The following is an 18,566-nucleotide window of genomic DNA, read 5'->3' as shown; positions in this document are numbered from 1 at the left end:
ATGGTTTTAAAACCAAATTTAAAAATTACTTACCACATTGCATAACAGATTTCTCTCTGTTTATCTGTATGTATTTGTGTGTGTGCATTTGGACAATAAAACCAAATCATCATTAAATTAGATTTAGTAATAATGGGATATTTTCTACACAGTTACACAGCCTCATATACAGAAAAGGTAAAAGAGAAAAACTCACATCAGATAAACCCATTCTTTTCTCTAAGAGACAGCCTGGTGCAGGTGAGGTGCATATAAAGCCATAGGAAAGTTTACTCTCATGTTAAGTGGCCATAGAGAATTTGACTGCTGTCTTTTGCATCTTCGTGCCCTTTAAATATTTACCTGGATGTTGTTTCCAACTCTTAGCTTGCAGGTGAAACTTGTCATTACTCTTCACTTATATTAACTGTATTTGCATGGGGAATAAGGGCTTGTTCCTTCCAAAATGGGTAAGTAAAAGCAAAGACTTAATTTTATGTTCATGATCCGAGTACTGTAAAGACAACAGAAAGCCTTGATCAGTGTTTTCAGGTTTGCAGACTCTCACCTCAGTATCTAAATCCTCAGGGTTTTCACGGAGTCAAAGGGCTTTGTTTTCCTGTCAGTATGTAAAGCACAACGCCACTGAAAAAGTTATCCTGCAGGAATACAAAACATGACCTGGTGTCATTTTATCAGGTGCCTTTCCATCAGGAACAGGGATATGGGGCTCTTAACGTTCAGCAGCAGCTGGTTTTTGAGAATACGCTCCTATCATATTCTGTGATCTCACCCCAACCCCCTGAAAGGAAAAAAAAAAAAAAATCCAAGTTTTCTCCCTTGGAACCTCACCTCTTCTTTCTTTGCTTCCTGATCTGGTTGTACCTCCAGAAAGTGAAGCCCTGACACTGAAAAATCAATACACTTTAATGATTGGCATGCCCGAGGTTTTTGGTTGTGGTTTTCTGTGGGGGTTTTCTGTTGGGTTTTTTTTTTTGTTTTTTTTTTTCCTTTTGGAAGCCTGACAGATGCATCTCTGGTTTCAGTGAAAGACTTGTATAATATAAACAAGCAGTCATTCTGTTCCAGGAGGAGCTTTTTTAAATATTCTTATTTTATTGTAATTACCTTATTGTTTTCATATTATGAGCTACTTGTAGAAAAATACAGGAAACATGACTGCAATACAATCCTTTAATCAGGAATAGCTTTGTTTCAGTCCTCATTTCCATTCAGTGTTGAAACTTTGACTAAGAATACGATCAAACCTTGAATTTAGATGTAATATGGTGTTAATATTATGATTTCATTTGATCTCTGTACCTAGTAACTTCTATAAGAGAACCTTTTCAAAAGTGCCTAGGAGACATTTTGTCCATAATGCTATTTTCAATAAATCAAACTACAAAGTAGTGTTTCTCAAAAGTACACAAACTGCTTCAGGAGAGCCACTTAAAATCTTTTAACCTAAGTCAGCTGGGGAATTTGTATTATCATATATATTAAATCTTCTTTTTTCTTTTTTTTTTTTTTTGCTCACAGATTATGCTGCAATACCTTTACTGCATTGTTGTTAAAGCATGTGAACTTTTAAAGGAAAAATACTCTTTTTTTTAATACTTACATGGGTTTAACACACTAGTTGTTTGTGTTCTCTCTCTTATTTTGGCCTATTCAGCAGCTGAGTGTTTATGGTTTTGAATGAAGGGCTGGAATTAGGTAAAGTATTTTTTTAGATAAACTGTTCTAACAAAAAGCATTTGTCCAAGGAAGTTAAAAGACTGCTCCCAAGCTGTTCAAAAGCAGAATGCAGCTACATACAGCAGGCGATGGCAATTCATTCTGTTCTTCCCAGGCCTTTTTTTTTTTTTTTAAATGGGAAGCCAGTATCCCAGATAGGCTCAGTTTCAAAGGACGTTTTTGATATAAAGATTGTGGATGTAAAATTATTACTTACACAACATTTATAAAAATTAAACTCTAAGTTTTACGATACGGCATTTATGACTTAAAACTAGGTGGTATGAAAACACTTCACTTCTAGCTAATGGCTTGAATTAGGACTGAATAAAAGGCAATTCTTTTTATACCAAAATTAGTATTTTAAGGATTTCCTTGTTTCCAGGCACATATATACACACACGTATATGATGTAAATTAAACCGAACTCAAAGGCATTCCTCCATGAGCACATTAGGGTCTGATCCAAATTTTATCAAAGCTAGTGGAAGTCTTTCCCATTTCAAACCAGATTTTGCAATCCATATTCACACGACCCTCCAGGGGATCCCTCGAGCTGATGCGGTTTTGCATGACTTGGCCTCAAATGTCTGCTGCAATTTCTGAAAGCCCATTATAGGGCTGCAGTAGGAAATCATTTAGTCTAATTTAAGGAAATCACAGCATTTTTTAAAATTTTTCATATCATTTTGTTCTGGTCCATCTGTTTACTCTTTTCTGAAGGCAGGCTGAAGTGTTTTTATCCTAAAGACTGAATGAGTAAGAAACCTGCCTGGAACAGTCTCAGCAGACGTGTTTGTTCCACGTCCCCTTCTTCGGTGCGAGATTTCCTTTGGTGGATTTCCTCTGCTCCTGGAAGCGAGCTGCCTAGCTTTCTGAAGCACAATCATGGAGAAGAATTTCCTACGTTTTACTGCACAGGATGAGGTGATTTTGGAAGCTAACATGACCTGAACCACACACGCACGAAAGATAGCATCTGAAAAATGCGGTGTGCGGCACTGCAGCTGAAAAAAAAAAAACAAACCTACAGCCTGAAAATGCTCGTTAGCTCCACCGCTGGCCACAGAGGGGAAGAGGGAGAAGAAAGGCAGTCCGTGCATTTTTCAGGAAAGCCTGCGGTGTTACCCCCATAAAGTCAAATGCAAGAGCAGAATTCAGCCTTAGCCTTCTTGTTCTGCCACAAAGTTGGGTTGGTTCCGTTTTCTTTAAACCTGGACAGATACAATTTTAGGATTTACTACTAAGGAGACGTGAAGCTTGTGAGGAGAGACAATACATTTTATTAAATGAACACATATGGCTGGAAAAAGCGAACTATTTAAACACATTACTTGAGTTTTAAAGGAAGATTCAGTCAGTTTTTTCATTCAGTTGTTAGAAATGCAGTCAAGGGAGCTTTTTTCTTTCTTTAATTTTGTTATGTTATTTTGATGAGTAGTGGTGGGATTGTTTTGGTGTGGTAGCACTTTTAAGAATATTTGAACAGTACAGCAAATGTGACCAAAGTCTTGGTTTCTATAATGGTTTCAAGATCATTTCTTCTCATTTGTGAGATATTCGGCTATTTCTTTCTGTGTGGATGCTCAAAATACTCTAGAAAAAAAAAACATGTAGCTGTTCAAAAGCTGAATGTTTACTACTGCTGCATGTGGTTACCCATATTTGTAACAGTCTTTCAGCATCATCTGTCTGTGATCACGTTTTTATTTGAAGGAGACTAGTTGTCATGTTTGCTCTGTGATTTACATTATTTAAACAAATGGAGGGGGAAAAAAAAAAAGAATTTGAAACAGCTCATTCAATAGCTTGAGTAAGACATATGACAACTTCTTATAAAATGTTCACCATGATACAGCAGTGAGACTGGCATTCAAACCCCGTGCACACACAAAAACAAAGAATAACTCTTTTGCTCTGAAATAGCCTGGTGAAAGGATGCTGCCTCCTGGTGATTTACAGGCATATGATCTTCCACGAAAATTGCATCTTGAATAAAAAGATTTTGTCCTCAGAAAAGTCCAATGGCAGCCTCAGCCACATTCAGCTCACGGGGAAGCACAAGCGGTGGTGAGGAGAGGATGCTTCTCACAGCATCTCTTTCTTCTTTTCCGCAGGATTTTCTGCAAGGAGACTCTACCAAAGCCAGACAAAAGCTGAACTGGAAGCCAAGAGTCACGTTTGATGTGAGTGGCCTTTCTGGCGTACTTTGTACCTGCCGGGTGTTCATGTCCTCTACAGGCAATCCACGGGGAGGGGAAGGAAGGGGGGAAACTCTGTGCAGGGTGACTCAGGCACACCGAGAAATTCCATTTCCAGTGACCCTGACCAGGTTCTTGCTTTGGAGACTGCAGCCACCATGGCAGCGACGGGCAGCCCCGGCATGCAGCAGCGCACCAACACACATGCCAGGGCCAGGGCTGCTGTGAGAAGAGCCCAGCAAAGCCCTGTCCCCTCCTTATCCAGCTTTGTGGGAGGCGAGAGGGCTCATCGTGTTCTGGGGCGCTCCCAACACGCTGCCCATCTGTCCCCTGCACGGAGGCCCTCATCTGCACTTCTCTCTCCTTGCAGGAGCTGGTGAGGGAGATGGTGGACGCCGACGTGGAGCTCATGAAGAACAACCCCAATGCCTGAGTCCTGGCTAGGCACGGCCGGCGTCGCAGGACCCGTGCCAGGGGTGCACCCCAGGGCCAGCACCGCCACGAGCTTCCGGCGTGGGTGGCCGCCCCTCCTCATGATGGTTTTATTGCTGGCCTGCCTGTGTGTGAAAGCCTGGTTTTATCCCCCCCTCTACATCCTCCCAGTGCCTCTCGCCCAACACATCAGCCCAGGGTCAGCCCTGCCTAGGCTAACTCTGGCTCCCTGCCATTAAGTGGGGAAGGGTCACCCCTCCCCTCGCCCCTCCAATACTGTACCTGAAGTACCGACCAGCCAGCAAGCCCACTGATTTACTTTTTTAATTAAACCTCATCTTTCTATTACCTAGGACCTCCAGTGCATTTTTAGTACTTTCTCCCATTTGAAAAACAAAAGCGTCCCCTGCCCTCCAACCCCCCAACCTCCCCTCTCCTCCAGCAACGGCAGCAAACCTCTGGCGCTAACATGGGCTCGCAACCCCCCCAGCCCTTGCTCCACGGCTTCCCCCATTCCGCCTTTCCTGAACACTCCTTGTTTTTCTTTCCTGCAGCCCTACCTCCACCCCAGCGGCCCATTTCCACCACTTGAACTCTGTGAAAGTTTGGATAACTCGGTATAACTTGCAGTGAAATCGCCTTTTGACCATGCCGAATTAATTCCTAATTGCTGGAATCGCTTTCAAACCAGTCAGAGGGGGTTTGTAAGCGTTTTTCAGATCTTCATTTCAGAGCGCGCATGAGTCACAGAAAGCCTTTTAGTCCAGCACCTTCTCCATCAGGGGGTTTAGGGTGTTTTGGTTTTTACCCCCCCAATCAACCGATTCCCCTTCCATCCTCTTCCTGCTTACTATAATTAGACCTCAGACGGCTCAGACGGGAGCTTGAACCATCTTAAAAGATGACTTAAGAAATAAAAACAAAATAAATTTTAAAAAAATAAAGAAAAAAATACAGAAACTTCAAGGTGAGTAAATATTTTTGCACTTTCTGTGCCAAGGTACCCGGGTTATCCAGAGGTCATTGAGCCCATCCATTTCCCATCGTTTCAGCTTTATGCCTCGAAATGAGCAAAGGCTGAGATAGACGGGGCGGGGGAGGCACACGGGCGACACATCGCCTCCGAGCACGCCTCTTGCTTTTTTATTTTGTATTGGAGTGGGACACCCTGTTAAAAGGGGGTGGGGGGCGCTGAGCGCGGAGCTGCTCCCGGGAGCGGTTTGGTGATGGACGTGAGGGGGGGAGACAGGAGGGGGGTTCAGGAGGAGCTGGGTAGCCGGAGAGAGAGGGCTTTTTGTGCGCCGGGAGTGAACGGGCCGGCGTGTGCCAGAGCTGCAGTGGAAAACGTGCGAGGTGGCGCGGGGGGGGGGGGGGTATGGTGCGCGGAGCGGCGCGGAGCGGTGGGCAGCCGGAGCCGCCGCTCCCTTCGGGGCTATCCCCGCGAGAGGGAGGAGGAGCGCGGCCACCCCTGTCCACGAGGAAAGAGAAACGCGGGAGGCCGGCCGCGGCGTGGGAGCCCTCCCGACAGGTGCGCACAGAGTACGCGCCCCCGCGGGGTTGGGAGGAGCGGGAGGCAGCGGAGAGAGTGAGATGGCCCCGCTGCACTCGCTTCAAGCAGCGCCCCACGCATGGGAGGCTCTCCGGCCCCCACACGCACAGTCGGGGCTTCCCCGGCACAAACCAACGCCGAGCGGGGAGCGGACGCCCCGTCCGTGGGGGGGGGCCTCGCACGCATTACCACTCACTTAACACACCCACCCTCCCCCCGGCGTGTACACCTCCACGCGTGGGCATATTTATACAAAGCCTCCTGAAGTGTTTTCCCTCTGAATGGGTACGACTCCGCGGCTACGCCTTTTTTTTTTTTTTTTTTTTTTTTTTTTAGAGTAAAACAACAACAAACCCCCTCCTGTGGAGCCACGGGCGCCACCCCACCACCCCGACCCCCGTCCGCCTTTTGCAGCCCCTGGGACGAGCGGTCACAAGCTGCGGGTGGAGGATCTTTGGTGGCACAAGTAATAAAGGAGGGGGAAAAAAAAGTATTAAAGCGCTTTTATGGCAAGGTATTTTTGTATTGCTGCGAACTATTTTCTGCTTACAGTGATTCACTGGGAGGCTTGCTGGTACATCTGAATATTGGTTCACACATCTCTGCAGAGGGCTGGGAACCTTTACATAAGCTGCCAGTTTTCCTTCGACCTCAGGGTTGGTTTTGTTTTGTTTTGTTTTTTAACTTTGGCATCTCGAACTGTGGTGCTTTCAAGAGCAGCATTTTTATTCTCCGTTTATCGGTCCCTATATCGGGAGGCAAGCGGGGAATGGGATGGGAAGGCAAAAATTGGTTCTAGACCAAGCAGTCCTTCTGCAGTGACCTTGTGGTGGAAGCCTTTTTGCTGCTTTTGTAAAATTAAAAATTTAAAGTTTTGTTTTTTTTTTTAAATTGCTGCTGGTCATGACAGGACAAAACGTGCGTCCTAGCACTGCCCCACTGCTTTTTACAATTTGGCCAAGGTCCGAAGTGCTTTTTGGTTTCCTCATCACCATCTGCCTGCCCGAATCTGAATTCCTCCTAAAGTACCGCTCTTTGCAATGACCACGGAATCGCTTTCTGAAAACGAAATCAATAATAATAATTATTATTAATAATAATAATAATAAATAAATAAATAAATAAATATTTTCGGGAGATGATAGCTACATGTGTAGGTAACACACCAGTTACAGCCTAATGTCCTGTACATCGGTTTAATGTGTTTGTCAAGCGTTTTGTTCGTGCAGGTTACGGAAAGATACATCCCCCTCTGCCCCTCGCACGTCTCATCTGGGGTCCTTACAGCTTCGTTAATTTAAAAAAGCCCCCCACCCCCCCGTCTCTCGTGCCTTTCGCAAGCGTTCCACCATCACCACCAGCCAACAAAGCCAAACTGCAAGGTGGGTTTTGTTTTTTTGCTTCCCAGCACGCCCCTAAAAAAAAGGCTCAGCCTGGCTGCGGGGCCGCAGCGCCGACGGGAAAAGACCGGTTGCTCGCCGGGGCCAGCGTCCGGCTCGAGGTGGGGAGCGGGTCCCACCGCGTCCTGGGAAGCGGAGAGGTTTCCCCTGCGCCGCTCTGACGGGGAGAAGCGGCATAGTAGTGGCAACGCTGGGTGGTGGGGGGCTGCCGGGCGTCCCCCTCCTCGGGAGGAGGGGGTTCGGGCGGGCAGGGAGAGGAGGGCTGAGGTTGCGGAGGGCCGGGCCCCGCTAGGGAGAGCCGGCCTGGCCCCGTCGGCGGCTGCCGGTACCGCAGGGCCGGGAGTGAGGAGCAGCGGAGGGCAGGGCTCGCTCCCTCGCCCCACATCTCGCAGCCCTAACTCGGTCCCTCTCCCCCGCCCTGCGGGCCGCTGCCCTCCCATGGAGCCTGTCTTGCCCAAGGTAAAACTGCCACGAAAACCTTTTTTTTAAAAAAAAAAAAAAAAAAAAAAATCTCCCTCTCTTGAGGCCTTTCAAGGGCGCTCGGGACCAGCGGCCACGCGTGGGCTGCAAAATCCCCGCAGGGAGTGGCAGAGGCCTGCGGTGGGTTCACTCTACAGCAGCACAAGCCCCTGCCACCTCTCCAAGAGGGGCGCGGGGAGGGGGGTCGGCCCTGCCCCACGGCCCGCCCGCCGCCCTCCTCCCCGGCTCCAGCGCGGAAGGGCCCGCGGGACAAAGCGACGGGGGTTTCCTCGGGGTGGCGGAGAGAAAAAACGGCCAGCGCCGTCTAAAATTACCCCCCTCTGCTCGAAGCCTGGGGGTAAAAACAAAGGTGAGGGGGAACAGAGCCGCTACGCGCTGGGGTACGGATCTATTGCTGGAAGTGTATTTAGGAAAAATGAAGGGCCTTGCTGCCGGCCTCCCCGTGTGACCCCCCTTCACCTCGGATACTTCGCTGGCGGAGCATTGTCTCCAGACACAACAAACCCAGAGAGGAGCGCTGGAGCAGGCAGAGCTCCAACGTTTTGACGGGTGGAAGAAAAAACATCAACAGCTCCTTCGCAATTATTCGGTGACGGGGGCTAAGGGGATGGCGGGGTGGGGGGAGAGGTCGGTTCGCAGCGGCAGACGCTAATTGCAACCTTTGCTTTGCTAATGAGCTCGCACCGGTTCATTCCGCGTTCCGTGGGTCCCCCCCCAACCCGCCCCCCGGCGAAGCGCTTGAGGGGCGGGGAATGGCGTCGCGAGCAAGCCATAATTTTTCTGCAATTCGTTATTTGGTTTTAAATCCGTCCCGTCTCTGAAAGGCGATGTTAGCAGCGCTGGCCGCCAGCACTTTCATAAATCCTGGCTGAGGGAAAAAAGCGGCGAGAGGCTTCTCGCCCTTCTCCTGCCGGCTGCCCGCCCCATCGTGCAACCGGTAACCGGGGATCACCACCCTCCCCCCCCACCCAAGAGAAGGCGACGCAAGCTCGCAGCTGCAAGACCCGTTTCACGCAACCCACACGCACGTACACAGCGACAGAATTCCAGTAGAAACTCGCATCAAAAAGGCTGTGCGAATGTATTTATACTGGGCAATCTTGCGAGCACCGACATTGTTTAAACAACTCTCTTCTGCTTTGGACGATATTATCAGTACTTTTACATTATCGTTCAATGGAAAAACATTCTTCTTTTTCCTTATTTCAAATATTTATTTAAAAAAAAAATTAAACTCCGCCGCTTAAATGTTTCTGGCAAGTAAATAAATTCCAGGAACGGTGGGGGACGGCTACAGCGTTTCTTCTAAACCGAGCGCTTGCCTTCCCAGGGACGACGGCTGTAGCGATATGACCTGTTGATTCATCGATTGATATAATATATAAATATTCTGAACTCACAAGTGTAATAATTTGCTTTTTTTTTTTTTCCTACTGGAGGAAATTTAGCTATTTTAAGACTTAATGGTTCTAAATGTGTTGGTTTTCCTGCATTCTCCCCAGAGGTGATGGGGGCTGGAAAGGAGGGGGAAGGGATGGGGATTCCAGTTTGGGGGTTTCATTGTTGTGTTGTTAATTATGCTGAAAGCAGCTGACCTGACTGTGAGGTAATACACCGCACAAGCAAGCCCTCTGACACCCAAAGGTCAGGTGAAAGTCTCCAGCAGGTAAGGCGCAGGCCGGCTGCCTGCCCAGCTCACTCGCTCTCTGCCTCACAAATTGTTCCCTTCTGCCCACCCAAGTCGTTTCAAGCTGTGTTTATTTAGGGGGCAAAAAAAAAAAAAAAAAAAGATTGCCGACCACCCAATTCCCACTCAGATGGAGAACTTGCGTGCTCTCACTGGTAGCCCAAGCCGCCTTCCTCTCCCCCCGCCCTATCCCAGTGCTTTTTAAATAACTGTTATTTTGCGGCACGCACACACCAAGCGAGGCGCAAGCTACGGGCCTAGAAGGTCGCGGAGATGCGCGCAACAGACGCGTTTGCTTGCGGGGGGCGAGGGAGAATCCCCCCCGCCCTCCCCAGACACCCTGCACCGCTATCTGCACTGCCAGCCCCAGGTGCCTGTGTAAAATTTTAAGGGGGTTGGGGGGGGATGATGACGACGACACCGCATCATTGCTACGAGGGGTCCCCGGCGCCGGCCGCGCAGGGCAGGGCTGCAGCCCGGCCCCGCAGAGACACCCCCCCCTCCCCGCGCAAGGAGCCGGCTCTCCCCCGCCGATGCGGCTATTGTTTCGTTCAATTAGGCTCCGCTTGATAAAAAAACAATCGCTCGTTAACCCCCGCCCTCCTCCCTCCCGGCTGGTGTGTTGTGAATGGCGACATCGTCTCCCTTGACCCCCGTCTCCTTTTCTGTCTTTCTGTCCCCTGAAAAATGATTCCGCGAGCTCTGATTGAATTTTATTCCTTCCTGACCTGGGCCGTTTTTATTGCATGGACACCATCAATCTTGACCTAACGCGACGTTTGTTTATTACTTTGGAAAGAAGTAAATGGCTTTATGAGCCCCGGCGTAATTAAAGCAGGAGGGCTGCGTTCACCGCGGCACCGCACCACCTTTGGGGCGGATTCACAACACGGACAAGCCTCGGGGAGGCGAGGCAGAAGGGGAAAGGGAAGGGGAAAAAAAAAAAAAAAAAAAAAAAGGGAGGAAAAAAAAAAAGAAAAAAGAAAAAAAAACCACACGGGAAAGGTAAGTGGGATCCTCCCAGCCCATGAGCATGGGTGCGAGATGCCAGCGGACCCAAACCCAGGGGAGCAGCTCCCTTACGCCGCACTTCAGGGCTGCTATGTCGACGCAGCGCGCTTCTTGTGCAGCTGGTGGCATAAACTTCTGCGTGCCCTCTGCGCTGCCCCGGCTGCGCGCCTGGCCGCGCCACCTGCGGCCCCCGTGCAGCGACGACTCGGCCTCGGACGCCCGACGGCGCAATGGCTACCCCTGCCCACGGCCGCGCTCCTCACCCCAACCAAAAAAAAAAAAAAAAACACCAAACCAACAAAACCCACAAACCACCCGCGCATCTTAAAATTCATTCATTTAGGGAACGTGCCCAGCCCCAACACAAGAAGGGAAGCGGGGGAAAAACGGGCTGACCACGCCGTGGGGTTTAAATTACTTTACAAGCGAAATTAACTGAAAGCTAATGTTCAATTAGCGGTTACCACTGAAAGGGGGAAGATTTCGGGAAGAGGATGGGGGAGCGAGTCTACACACCGCTGCACTCTTGTAGCTGCCAGTGCGCAGCGCAGCCATGTGCACGCCTCGCTGCTGCACGCTTTTGCCTACGCAATCAAGACGACGTAATAAAGACTGCGCATTGTTACCTCACGCGCACCTTCACGTGGGCGTCGAAATGGCCTCAACACCGCACCCCCTTCCCGACCGCGAGCGACCGCCCCGCGCTGCGTCCCACAAATTCGCGACTCGTTCGCAGCGCGCAAGCAAAGCCTCCGCAGCCCAGAGCGAAGCTTTGAGCTCACCCCGCTGCCATCAGCGTATTTTGGGGGAGGCGAGGGCGCAGGGCAGCCGGCTGGTCCGTACGACGCAACCCCAGTAGCGTTGCGAAGTTAAACCTGGCTATAAAATCACCCCCGTGCTAACGTCGAAGCGCTTTTCCCAAATCTGCCAGCTTTCAGAAAGGGCCCCAGATGCCCTAAAACGCCCCTGTGGAAACATTCCCGTACAACACGGCCTCACTGTGCTCTCCCTCCGACCTGGCCCGCTGAGGACCAGGGTTTTTAATCCATGTTCCTCTCGACTATTTGCATGCACTTCTCTGCTATTTCTGGTTGTGAACTTTGCAGAACATAATGCAAACTGTCACTCGCTTTAAGAAGAAATTCCGAGAAAAAAGACATAGAAAGGAGGGTATTCCTCTCTTCTGTGTTTTCTTCAATTTTAAGTGATGGATGAGCAAACGCAAGTAAGAAACCACCATAACCAGCTAAACAGAATGGTCCCGCAAATTTAAAAAAAAAAAAAAGTGTGGGTTTTTTTTTCCCCCTAGATGAAAAGCAAAGCGATAGTTTTTTGGAGGAAAAAAAAATCGAGCTTGAGCTAAAAAATATAACAGAAAGCGCTGTGCTAACCTGGCACCTAATGGACGGCTCTGCAGGCACGGCTGGGGCCGGGGGTCCCTGCTCGCTGGCGAGGCTACCACCTCCAGAGGTGCAGAGGCCATCGGGGGGCACCTTCCAGCTGCTGCCCCGGGTGCAAGTCCCGCACCCACCTCCGCGCCGGGTCGGACCGCGTCTCTTTGTGCCTTTCGAGGCCGGCCGGCTTCTGCTGGAAGACAATCACAGGTCACACGGGATGCCCAGGTTTCCCTCCTGCCCGCGCCCTACTCCGCGCCCCGCTCCGCAGCTCTGCCCCGGCCCGGTGAGGTATCCCGAAGGCCCATCCAGGGGCCTTTTCCGCCGCTTTTTTCCTCCTGCACCAGCACTCTGTCACGTCAAAGGCGCGGGCCCGGCGGAGCGCGGAGCTCTGCGCGGCCGCACAGCCCCGACCCCCGCGGCCAAGCCCGCAGGATTCGCTGCCTACTCGAGTTGGGGACGACACCTCAGCACCGCTAATGTCATTTTCGTTGTGAACAATTTCTGTGCGGAGGGGGAGAAAAAAAAAATTAATAATAATTTTGGGTGTTTTTTTTCTTTTTTAAACCCAAACCGAACCACCCGTGTGCGGCGAGCCGGGAGGTGAGAACCGGAGGGTGACCTCCGCCGCCACCACGCACGTCACTTGGGGAAACAGGATCCCCTTCGGGGGCACATTTCCCCTTTGCCCCCTCCCCTACTGCCAGCCGCCCCTCCCGGCCAGGCTAGCTCCCCTCTTCCACCCGCCCCTTTCGCAGCCAGGACCGTGGGGAGCGCAAGTTGCGCGGTCGCGGAGGCCCCCGGGCGTTAGCAGTGATTACAGACGGCGCTTGTTCGAGCCCCACCTCCCCCAGCCCCCCCCAGCAGTACCGGCCATGCAAGGGGCGGCTGAAGGAGCCGAGCTACCGACTGCTTTCCCTCCTATTTATTTTCGCCACAAACACCCTGCCGCTGGAAACCCCAAAATACAGGAAAGCCGGCGCCTGATCGCAACAAAACATAACAGGGAAATAGTACACGCAATCGCCTCTCTACCCTCCCCGTTCTTTTTTTTTTTTTTTTTTTTTAGTTTTATTTTAAAGCAGCCTCGGTTCCCGGGAGAGGGGAGGCGGCAGCCGCCAGCTCAGCGGGCCCCCGACTCGGTACCGGGACAGGGCCGGGGGGAAGTAGAGGGTGAGCCCGACAGGGAACAGGTAATATTTGGTTTCTCTTGACCGGGAGAAAAACGGGCAGCTGCGGTTAAAACGTGGCCCCGGAGCGAAGGCGCTTGTCCTTCGCTTCAGCTTTACCGTAACCGGACAGCGGAGAGTTCGAGTTTCTCTCACCCGACTCAGCAAACAAATAAATGTAAACAAGGCCGGTAATCGCTTTAGAAGTGCTAGCAGGAAAAAAAAAAAAAAAGCAAAGACTATGCAATACTTTACTTTAAAATAAACACATTTTAAGGCGACGTTATAACATGATCACCTCCCCCTTCCCCCACTTCATTCGATCTGCTGAAGGGATTTTTCTGAATATTAGATTATTGCTTTGGAGGGGAGGCGCAGCCCAAAAGCGAGATTTAACTGTAAATACCTCCGCATTTATTTACAGTGTAAACCTTAACAATGCAGCAGCAATTACTGCTAAGTGTTGCCTTTAGATAAGAGAGACCGATAGGAAACTGTATTATCTTGAAAGCAAACTTTAGGCCTTAAATATCTGCAATCAAATAATCTTCTTCCCCAGTCTGACTGACAAGGCAGATTCTTTAAAGGTGATGAATTTATTGCATTTCGGTGGTTATTTACAAAGGGGGAAGGTGTTCCCCATTGCCTGTAGGTTCTTAATTGCAAATTGTCCAGAGGGTGAGATCCTTGATCTGACAAGATGTCAGTCTGTGAGGCATTCATCTGCTACCCTGGCAATAGGGGATTTTTTTTTTTCCCGATTTAAGGAAAAAGGAGGGAGGGAAGGGAAAAAAAACCCCAACAAATTGCCAACAACAAAAATCAAAACTTAAACAACTACATAAGAAAAGTTCTCCCACACAAACTCTTTCTAAAATCATTTCACTCCGAGCAACGAGGGTACTTCCAACAAGCCACCAATGTCCCTAAAGGACGGGAGTAAAGCAGAGCTGGAAAGGTGTAAGGGCGGACTATACAAGCACCCTTTAATCCAACTCTTTTTTTTTTTTTCCCTGAAATAAAACAGTACTTGAAAAATCTATATGTTGCAGACGCGGCTTCACGGATGTGCTTGCGCTTACGAAGCGGTGATTTATACACTGACATTATATTTCAGAATATAGGTACTACAAAATATCTGGCATTTACTATACGCTGTGGAGTTTAGAAACATGCAACGCGTGTATGAAGCTATAAATAAATATGCCATCCTCCTTTAAATATAGATACATATGTAAATCCTATATATAAATACATTTGAAACACACGCAGAGAGATCGATAGTTCGAGATATACCCACGGTTACACAAGGGCAGGACTCTAGTGCCTGTCCCTCTCCCTCTTAAGCGGAGTTACCGCTTAATACAACGTTACACAGGCATATTATTTTTAAAAAGCCGTAATGTTGTCATACTACAGGGTACGGTCAACCGTTTCCAGGTCTTGCCCATTAATTGCTAAGAAAACGTGTTTGTTTATTTGCCAACTCAGAGCTGCCATGGGAAAGTATTTTTTTTTTCCTAGCGGATAAGGCGAGCTGACTAAGTGGAACATATTGCAGAAGAGACCGAAAAGGGATTTTTTTTTTTTTTTTTCGACCTGGCAGTTCCTAAATGGTCTTTGGAATTTGTGGGGAGGGGAACGAGCTGTTCCAAAGTTAGTTAGGAAATCCCTCTTCCCTCTCTTTCTCTCGCTCTCTAAATACAAGTATTAAGATATACAGACGTGTAAAGGATTATTCCGACTGAATGGTAATTTATTAATAAACAAACAATGCAATACCTTCAGAATATTTTCAACAAAAAAAAAGAAAAAATATTGATAGAATAAGATTAATACAGTTTCCCTTTTTATATATATTGAAAAAAAATCAGCGTTTCAGTCAATTTTAAAGTCACTTTTCAGGGAAGGGGGAACACTTTCTGGCGTTTGGTCCGCAACATCCAACTACAAATTAAAAATAAATTACTATGTCGCAATTTACATTTTAAAACAAGTCCTTGTAAAAGAGGAAGGTAGGAGAGGGTGGAAGAAAAAAAAAAAAAAGAAGCTGGTGCTCTACGCTGGACTTTTCGCCCCCTTTTAAACACGGAGCGTGACGATACCTTAGGGGATGGGGAAGATAGGGGAGGGTGGGGGAAAGTATTTTTCGAAGCAATTTTAAAAAAAAAAACCAAACCAAAACTTACGTGTTATTGGAGTAACACTGTCCTTTAACAAACCAAGACATGCTTTGGGGCTGTCTCTGTACAAAAGCTTTTCCCGCGCGCGCCGGCTTCCCTCCGCAGGGGCGGCGGGGGCCGGCGGCGCAGCGCTGCGCGGTGTCTGCGCGCTGCGGTCTTCCCGCGGCGGGCCGCGGATCAGAACTTGCCGCAGTCGTAGACGAAGGCCCCGGAGGTGCGGTAGAGCGGCTGGCTGCCGGGGAAGGCCATCTGACAGCTGCCTCCGCCGCCCCCCGCTCCGCCGCCGCCCCCCGCCCCGCCGCCGCCGCCGCCACCGCCACCGCCGCCCGGCGAGGCGCTGAGGCCCAGCCGCGGGGCCTCGAAGACCTCCCCCCGCGGGGCGGCGGAGAAGCCCTGCTGCGGCCCCGCGTAACCGGCCGCGCCCGCCAGCGGGCCCAGCTCCCCCCCCGCCGCCGCCGCCGCTGCCGCCGCCGCCGCCGCCGCTGCCGCCTGGTTGAGGTACCAGGAGGCCAGGCGGCCCTGGTGCGGGTGCGGGTGCGGGTGGTGCCCCTCCTGGTGGCCGCCCGCCGCGCCGCCCAGCCCGCCGTGCCCCAGCGCCCCGCCGCCGCCACCGCCGCCCCCCGCCCCTCCGCCGCCGCCCGTGGGCATGGCGTAGTCGGGCAGCGGGTCCTCGGCGGGGCTGGCGGCGGCGGCGGGGGGGGGCAGGTGGCCGGGTCGTTCGGCGGCGCCCGCCGCCGCGTAGAGGCTCATGGCCTGCATGTTGCAGTGGTAGGTGCCGGCGGCGGCGGCGCCGGCGGCCGCCTGTCCGCAGGGCGAGCCGTAGACGGAGCTGTGTCCCGGCGAGTATCCGCCGAGGGAGAGGGCGGGCGGGATGCCGGTGCGCGGGGCGGCGGCGGCGGGGGCCAGGAGTCCGGCGCCCAGATCGGCGGCGGCCTGCGGGGAGCCCCGCAGTGAGGTCATGATGTTGTCCACGCTGAAGCCCGGGCCGTGGTGGTGGGGAGGAGGCGGCGGCGGGGGTGGCGGGGGGGGCTGCGGCGGCGGCTCGGGGGCCTCCAGGCTGAGGGAGCGGCCGGAGGGGAGGGCGCTGCGGGGGCTGCCGCCGCTGGAGAGGCTGCTGCTGCTGTCGGGGCTCTCGATCTTGGGCACGGCGCCGAGCGGCGGCGCGGCGCCGGGGGGGGACACGGCCTGCGGCGGCGAGGCCGTGCCGTTCTCCGTCTTGATGTCCTGGATGCGGACCGGGGGGGGCGGCGGTGGCGGCGCGGCGCTGCCCCCGGCGGGGCCGCCCTCGGGCTCGGCGGCGGCGGCGTTGGGCGGCGGCGGCGGGCGCGGCGGGGCATGGTCCTTGAGGTGCAGCCGGTCCTTCTCCTCCTTGTCCTTGACGGCGTCCTTCTTCTTGAAGCGGCGGCGGCGGCGGAGGAAGCTGCCGTTCTCGAACATGTTGTAGGAGTCGGGGTCGAGGGTCCAGTAGCTGCCCTTGCCGGGCTTCTTGTCGTCGCGGGGCACCTTGACGAAGCACTCGTTGAGGGAGAGGTTGTGGCGGATGCTGTTCTGCCAGCCCTGCTTGTTGTCCCGGTAGAAAGGGAACCGCTCCATGATGAACTGGTAGATCCCGTTCAAGGTGATCTTCTTATCGGGGGCGTTCTGGATGGCCATGGTGATGAGGGCGATGTAGCTGTAGGGCGGCTTCACCATATCCTTGGGCTGCGGCGGCGGCGTATAGGGCCCGTAGGCGCGGGCCATGCCGGCCGGGTACTGTTCGTGGGCCGGGTGGGAGTACACGCTCATCGGGGCCGGCATGGCCGCGTAACCCCCGCCGGCCGCCGCCGCCGCGGCTCGGTAGTAGCTCTGCTCTCCGCCGAGGTACGGCACCACTCCCAGGGAGTTGGGGCTGGACACGGAGTAGCGAGCCTGCATGTCCTCCCGTCAGCTTTCCCCCACCCTCCCCGCCGGACCAAACAGCGCGTCCCTTCCCCCTCCACCCCTCCGCCGGCAACCGCGGGCCGAGCTGGACCGGGCGGGCGGCCGGGCAAACCCCCCCACCCCCCCCCACCCGCCCCCCCAGCTCCCCCCCCCCCCACCCCTCCCCGGCGGAGCGCGAAAAAATGGGAGGAAGAGTAGAGCAGCGCCGAAAAGTCTCCTCTTCTTCGCCCGGGAAAACCCACCGGCGAGCTCCCGCACTCCGCGCGGAGGGGAAAAAAAAAATGTAAAAAAAAAGAAAAAAATCAAAAAAGCGAAAAAAAAGGAGGGGTTGAAAAAGGGGGAAAAAATGTTTCTCGAAAGAAAACGGGGGAGGGAAAAAAAAAAATAATCGCAGCGGAGAAAGCAACTTCCAAATGCAGCAAGAGTATTAAGAATATAAAACCTTTGCAAAGAGGCTCCCACGCTCCCAGTTCCTTGTTCCACGGGGATCTGCAACAAGTTGTCTGCAAAGGAGGGACAAAAGTAGAGGGATGTGTTTTGTTGGCTTTTTTTAAGCGAGCAGTAGAAGAAAAAAATCCACCTTCCCGATCTCCCAGTGCAAAGTCTCCCTCTCTCTCTCCCTCTCGCTTTTTTTCAGTCTCTTTTTCAGTCGCAGGCTGCTTTGGGAAGCATCGGAAAAACTCCTGAACTTTTGAGCATCCGTCACCACGGCGAGAACTTTTTTACGCACTTAGAGTTTTCTCCTTTTTTTTTTCCTCCCTCTCCTCGCTCGGTCTCCTTTTTTTTTTTTTTCTCTCTCTTTTTTTTTTTCTTTTCCTCCTTTTGCAGGCGGCCCAGCTCCGCCCCTCCGAGACGGAGCGGCCAATGAGGGCCGGGAGACACCCGGGGCTCTGAATGAGGAGGGAAAAAAAAAAAAAAAAAAAAAAAGGGAGCGAGCGAGGAAAAAAAAAAAAAAACGAAGGGAAAAAAAATCCCCGCAGCAGCCCTGGGAGCTGCAGCTCTCGGGGACCGGCCACACACGCTCGCCGGCACACGCGGAGCCCTGGGCTGGCGGGGGTTGCTGCGCAACCGCGGGGAACCCTCCCGCGCCAGCGGATTTTGCGCGCCGACCGGCCCGAGCCCCGCCACCCCGTGCCCGCCCACCCGCGTCCTTAAGCGCGCGCTCGCGGTCACCCTGGCACGCGCGCCCCGGGCACACGCGCGACGTGCATGCCTGCACCAATGTATGTGTGCATATATATATATGTATATATATATGTATATGTATGTATATGCTTCCCCGGAGCTCTTGTCACCCACGCGCTCACCCTGCGCTCAGCCACGCGTGTTTCTCCCCCACTTTTCCTTTTTTTTTTTTTTTTTTTTTCTCTCGTTGATCTCTTTTCTCCACTCCCTGCCGTCGGGCTCCCTCCTCCCTGTCC

At 52.0% G+C, this 18,566-nt stretch overlaps 2 protein-coding genes across 7 annotated transcripts in view; one reads left to right on the top strand and one right to left on the bottom strand.

Annotated features, from left to right (window-relative positions):
• Window positions 1-5,282, top strand: part of GMDS (GDP-mannose 4,6-dehydratase) — a 431,792-nt gene extending 426,510 nt beyond the window's left edge. For all 4 annotated transcript variants that reach the window (XM_086740292.1, XM_086740289.1, XM_086740290.1 and 1 more), the window contains 2 exons: window positions 3,837-3,905; window positions 4,291-5,282. In XM_086740292.1, the coding sequence (XP_086596418.1) occupies window positions 3,837-3,905; window positions 4,291-4,353 (132 nt within the window). In that variant the 3' untranslated portion in view covers window positions 4,354-5,282. The remainder of the gene's footprint in view (window positions 1-3,836; window positions 3,906-4,290) is intronic.
• The window catches only part of FOXC1 (forkhead box C1), a 36,914-nt gene extending 19,669 nt beyond the window's left edge, over window positions 1-17,245 (bottom strand). The window contains exons 1-2 of one of the 3 annotated variants that reach the window (XR_015257639.1): window positions 15,232-17,245; window positions 11,871-12,066 (exon numbers count right to left, since the gene is read on the bottom strand). Coding sequence is in view for 1 of the 3 variants with exons in the window: in XM_086740288.1 (XP_086596414.1) it covers window positions 15,403-17,139 (1,737 nt within the window). In the remaining 2 variants the exon portion in view is untranslated. Of the gene's footprint in view, window positions 1-11,870; window positions 12,067-14,770 lie in introns of those variants that run through there. The other 2 variants (XR_015257638.1, XM_086740288.1) reach the window with 2 other exon arrangements.
• Between the last annotated feature and the right edge of the window lie 1,321 nt (window positions 17,246-18,566).

This window comes from Chlamydotis macqueenii, chromosome 2, assembly GCF_036417535.1.
Source record: "Chlamydotis macqueenii isolate bChlMac1 chromosome 2, bChlMac1.mat, whole genome shotgun sequence".
NCBI lineage: Eukaryota > Metazoa > Chordata > Aves > Otidiformes > Otididae > Chlamydotis > Chlamydotis macqueenii.
This window is presented reverse-complemented; position numbering and strand designations above follow the sequence as displayed.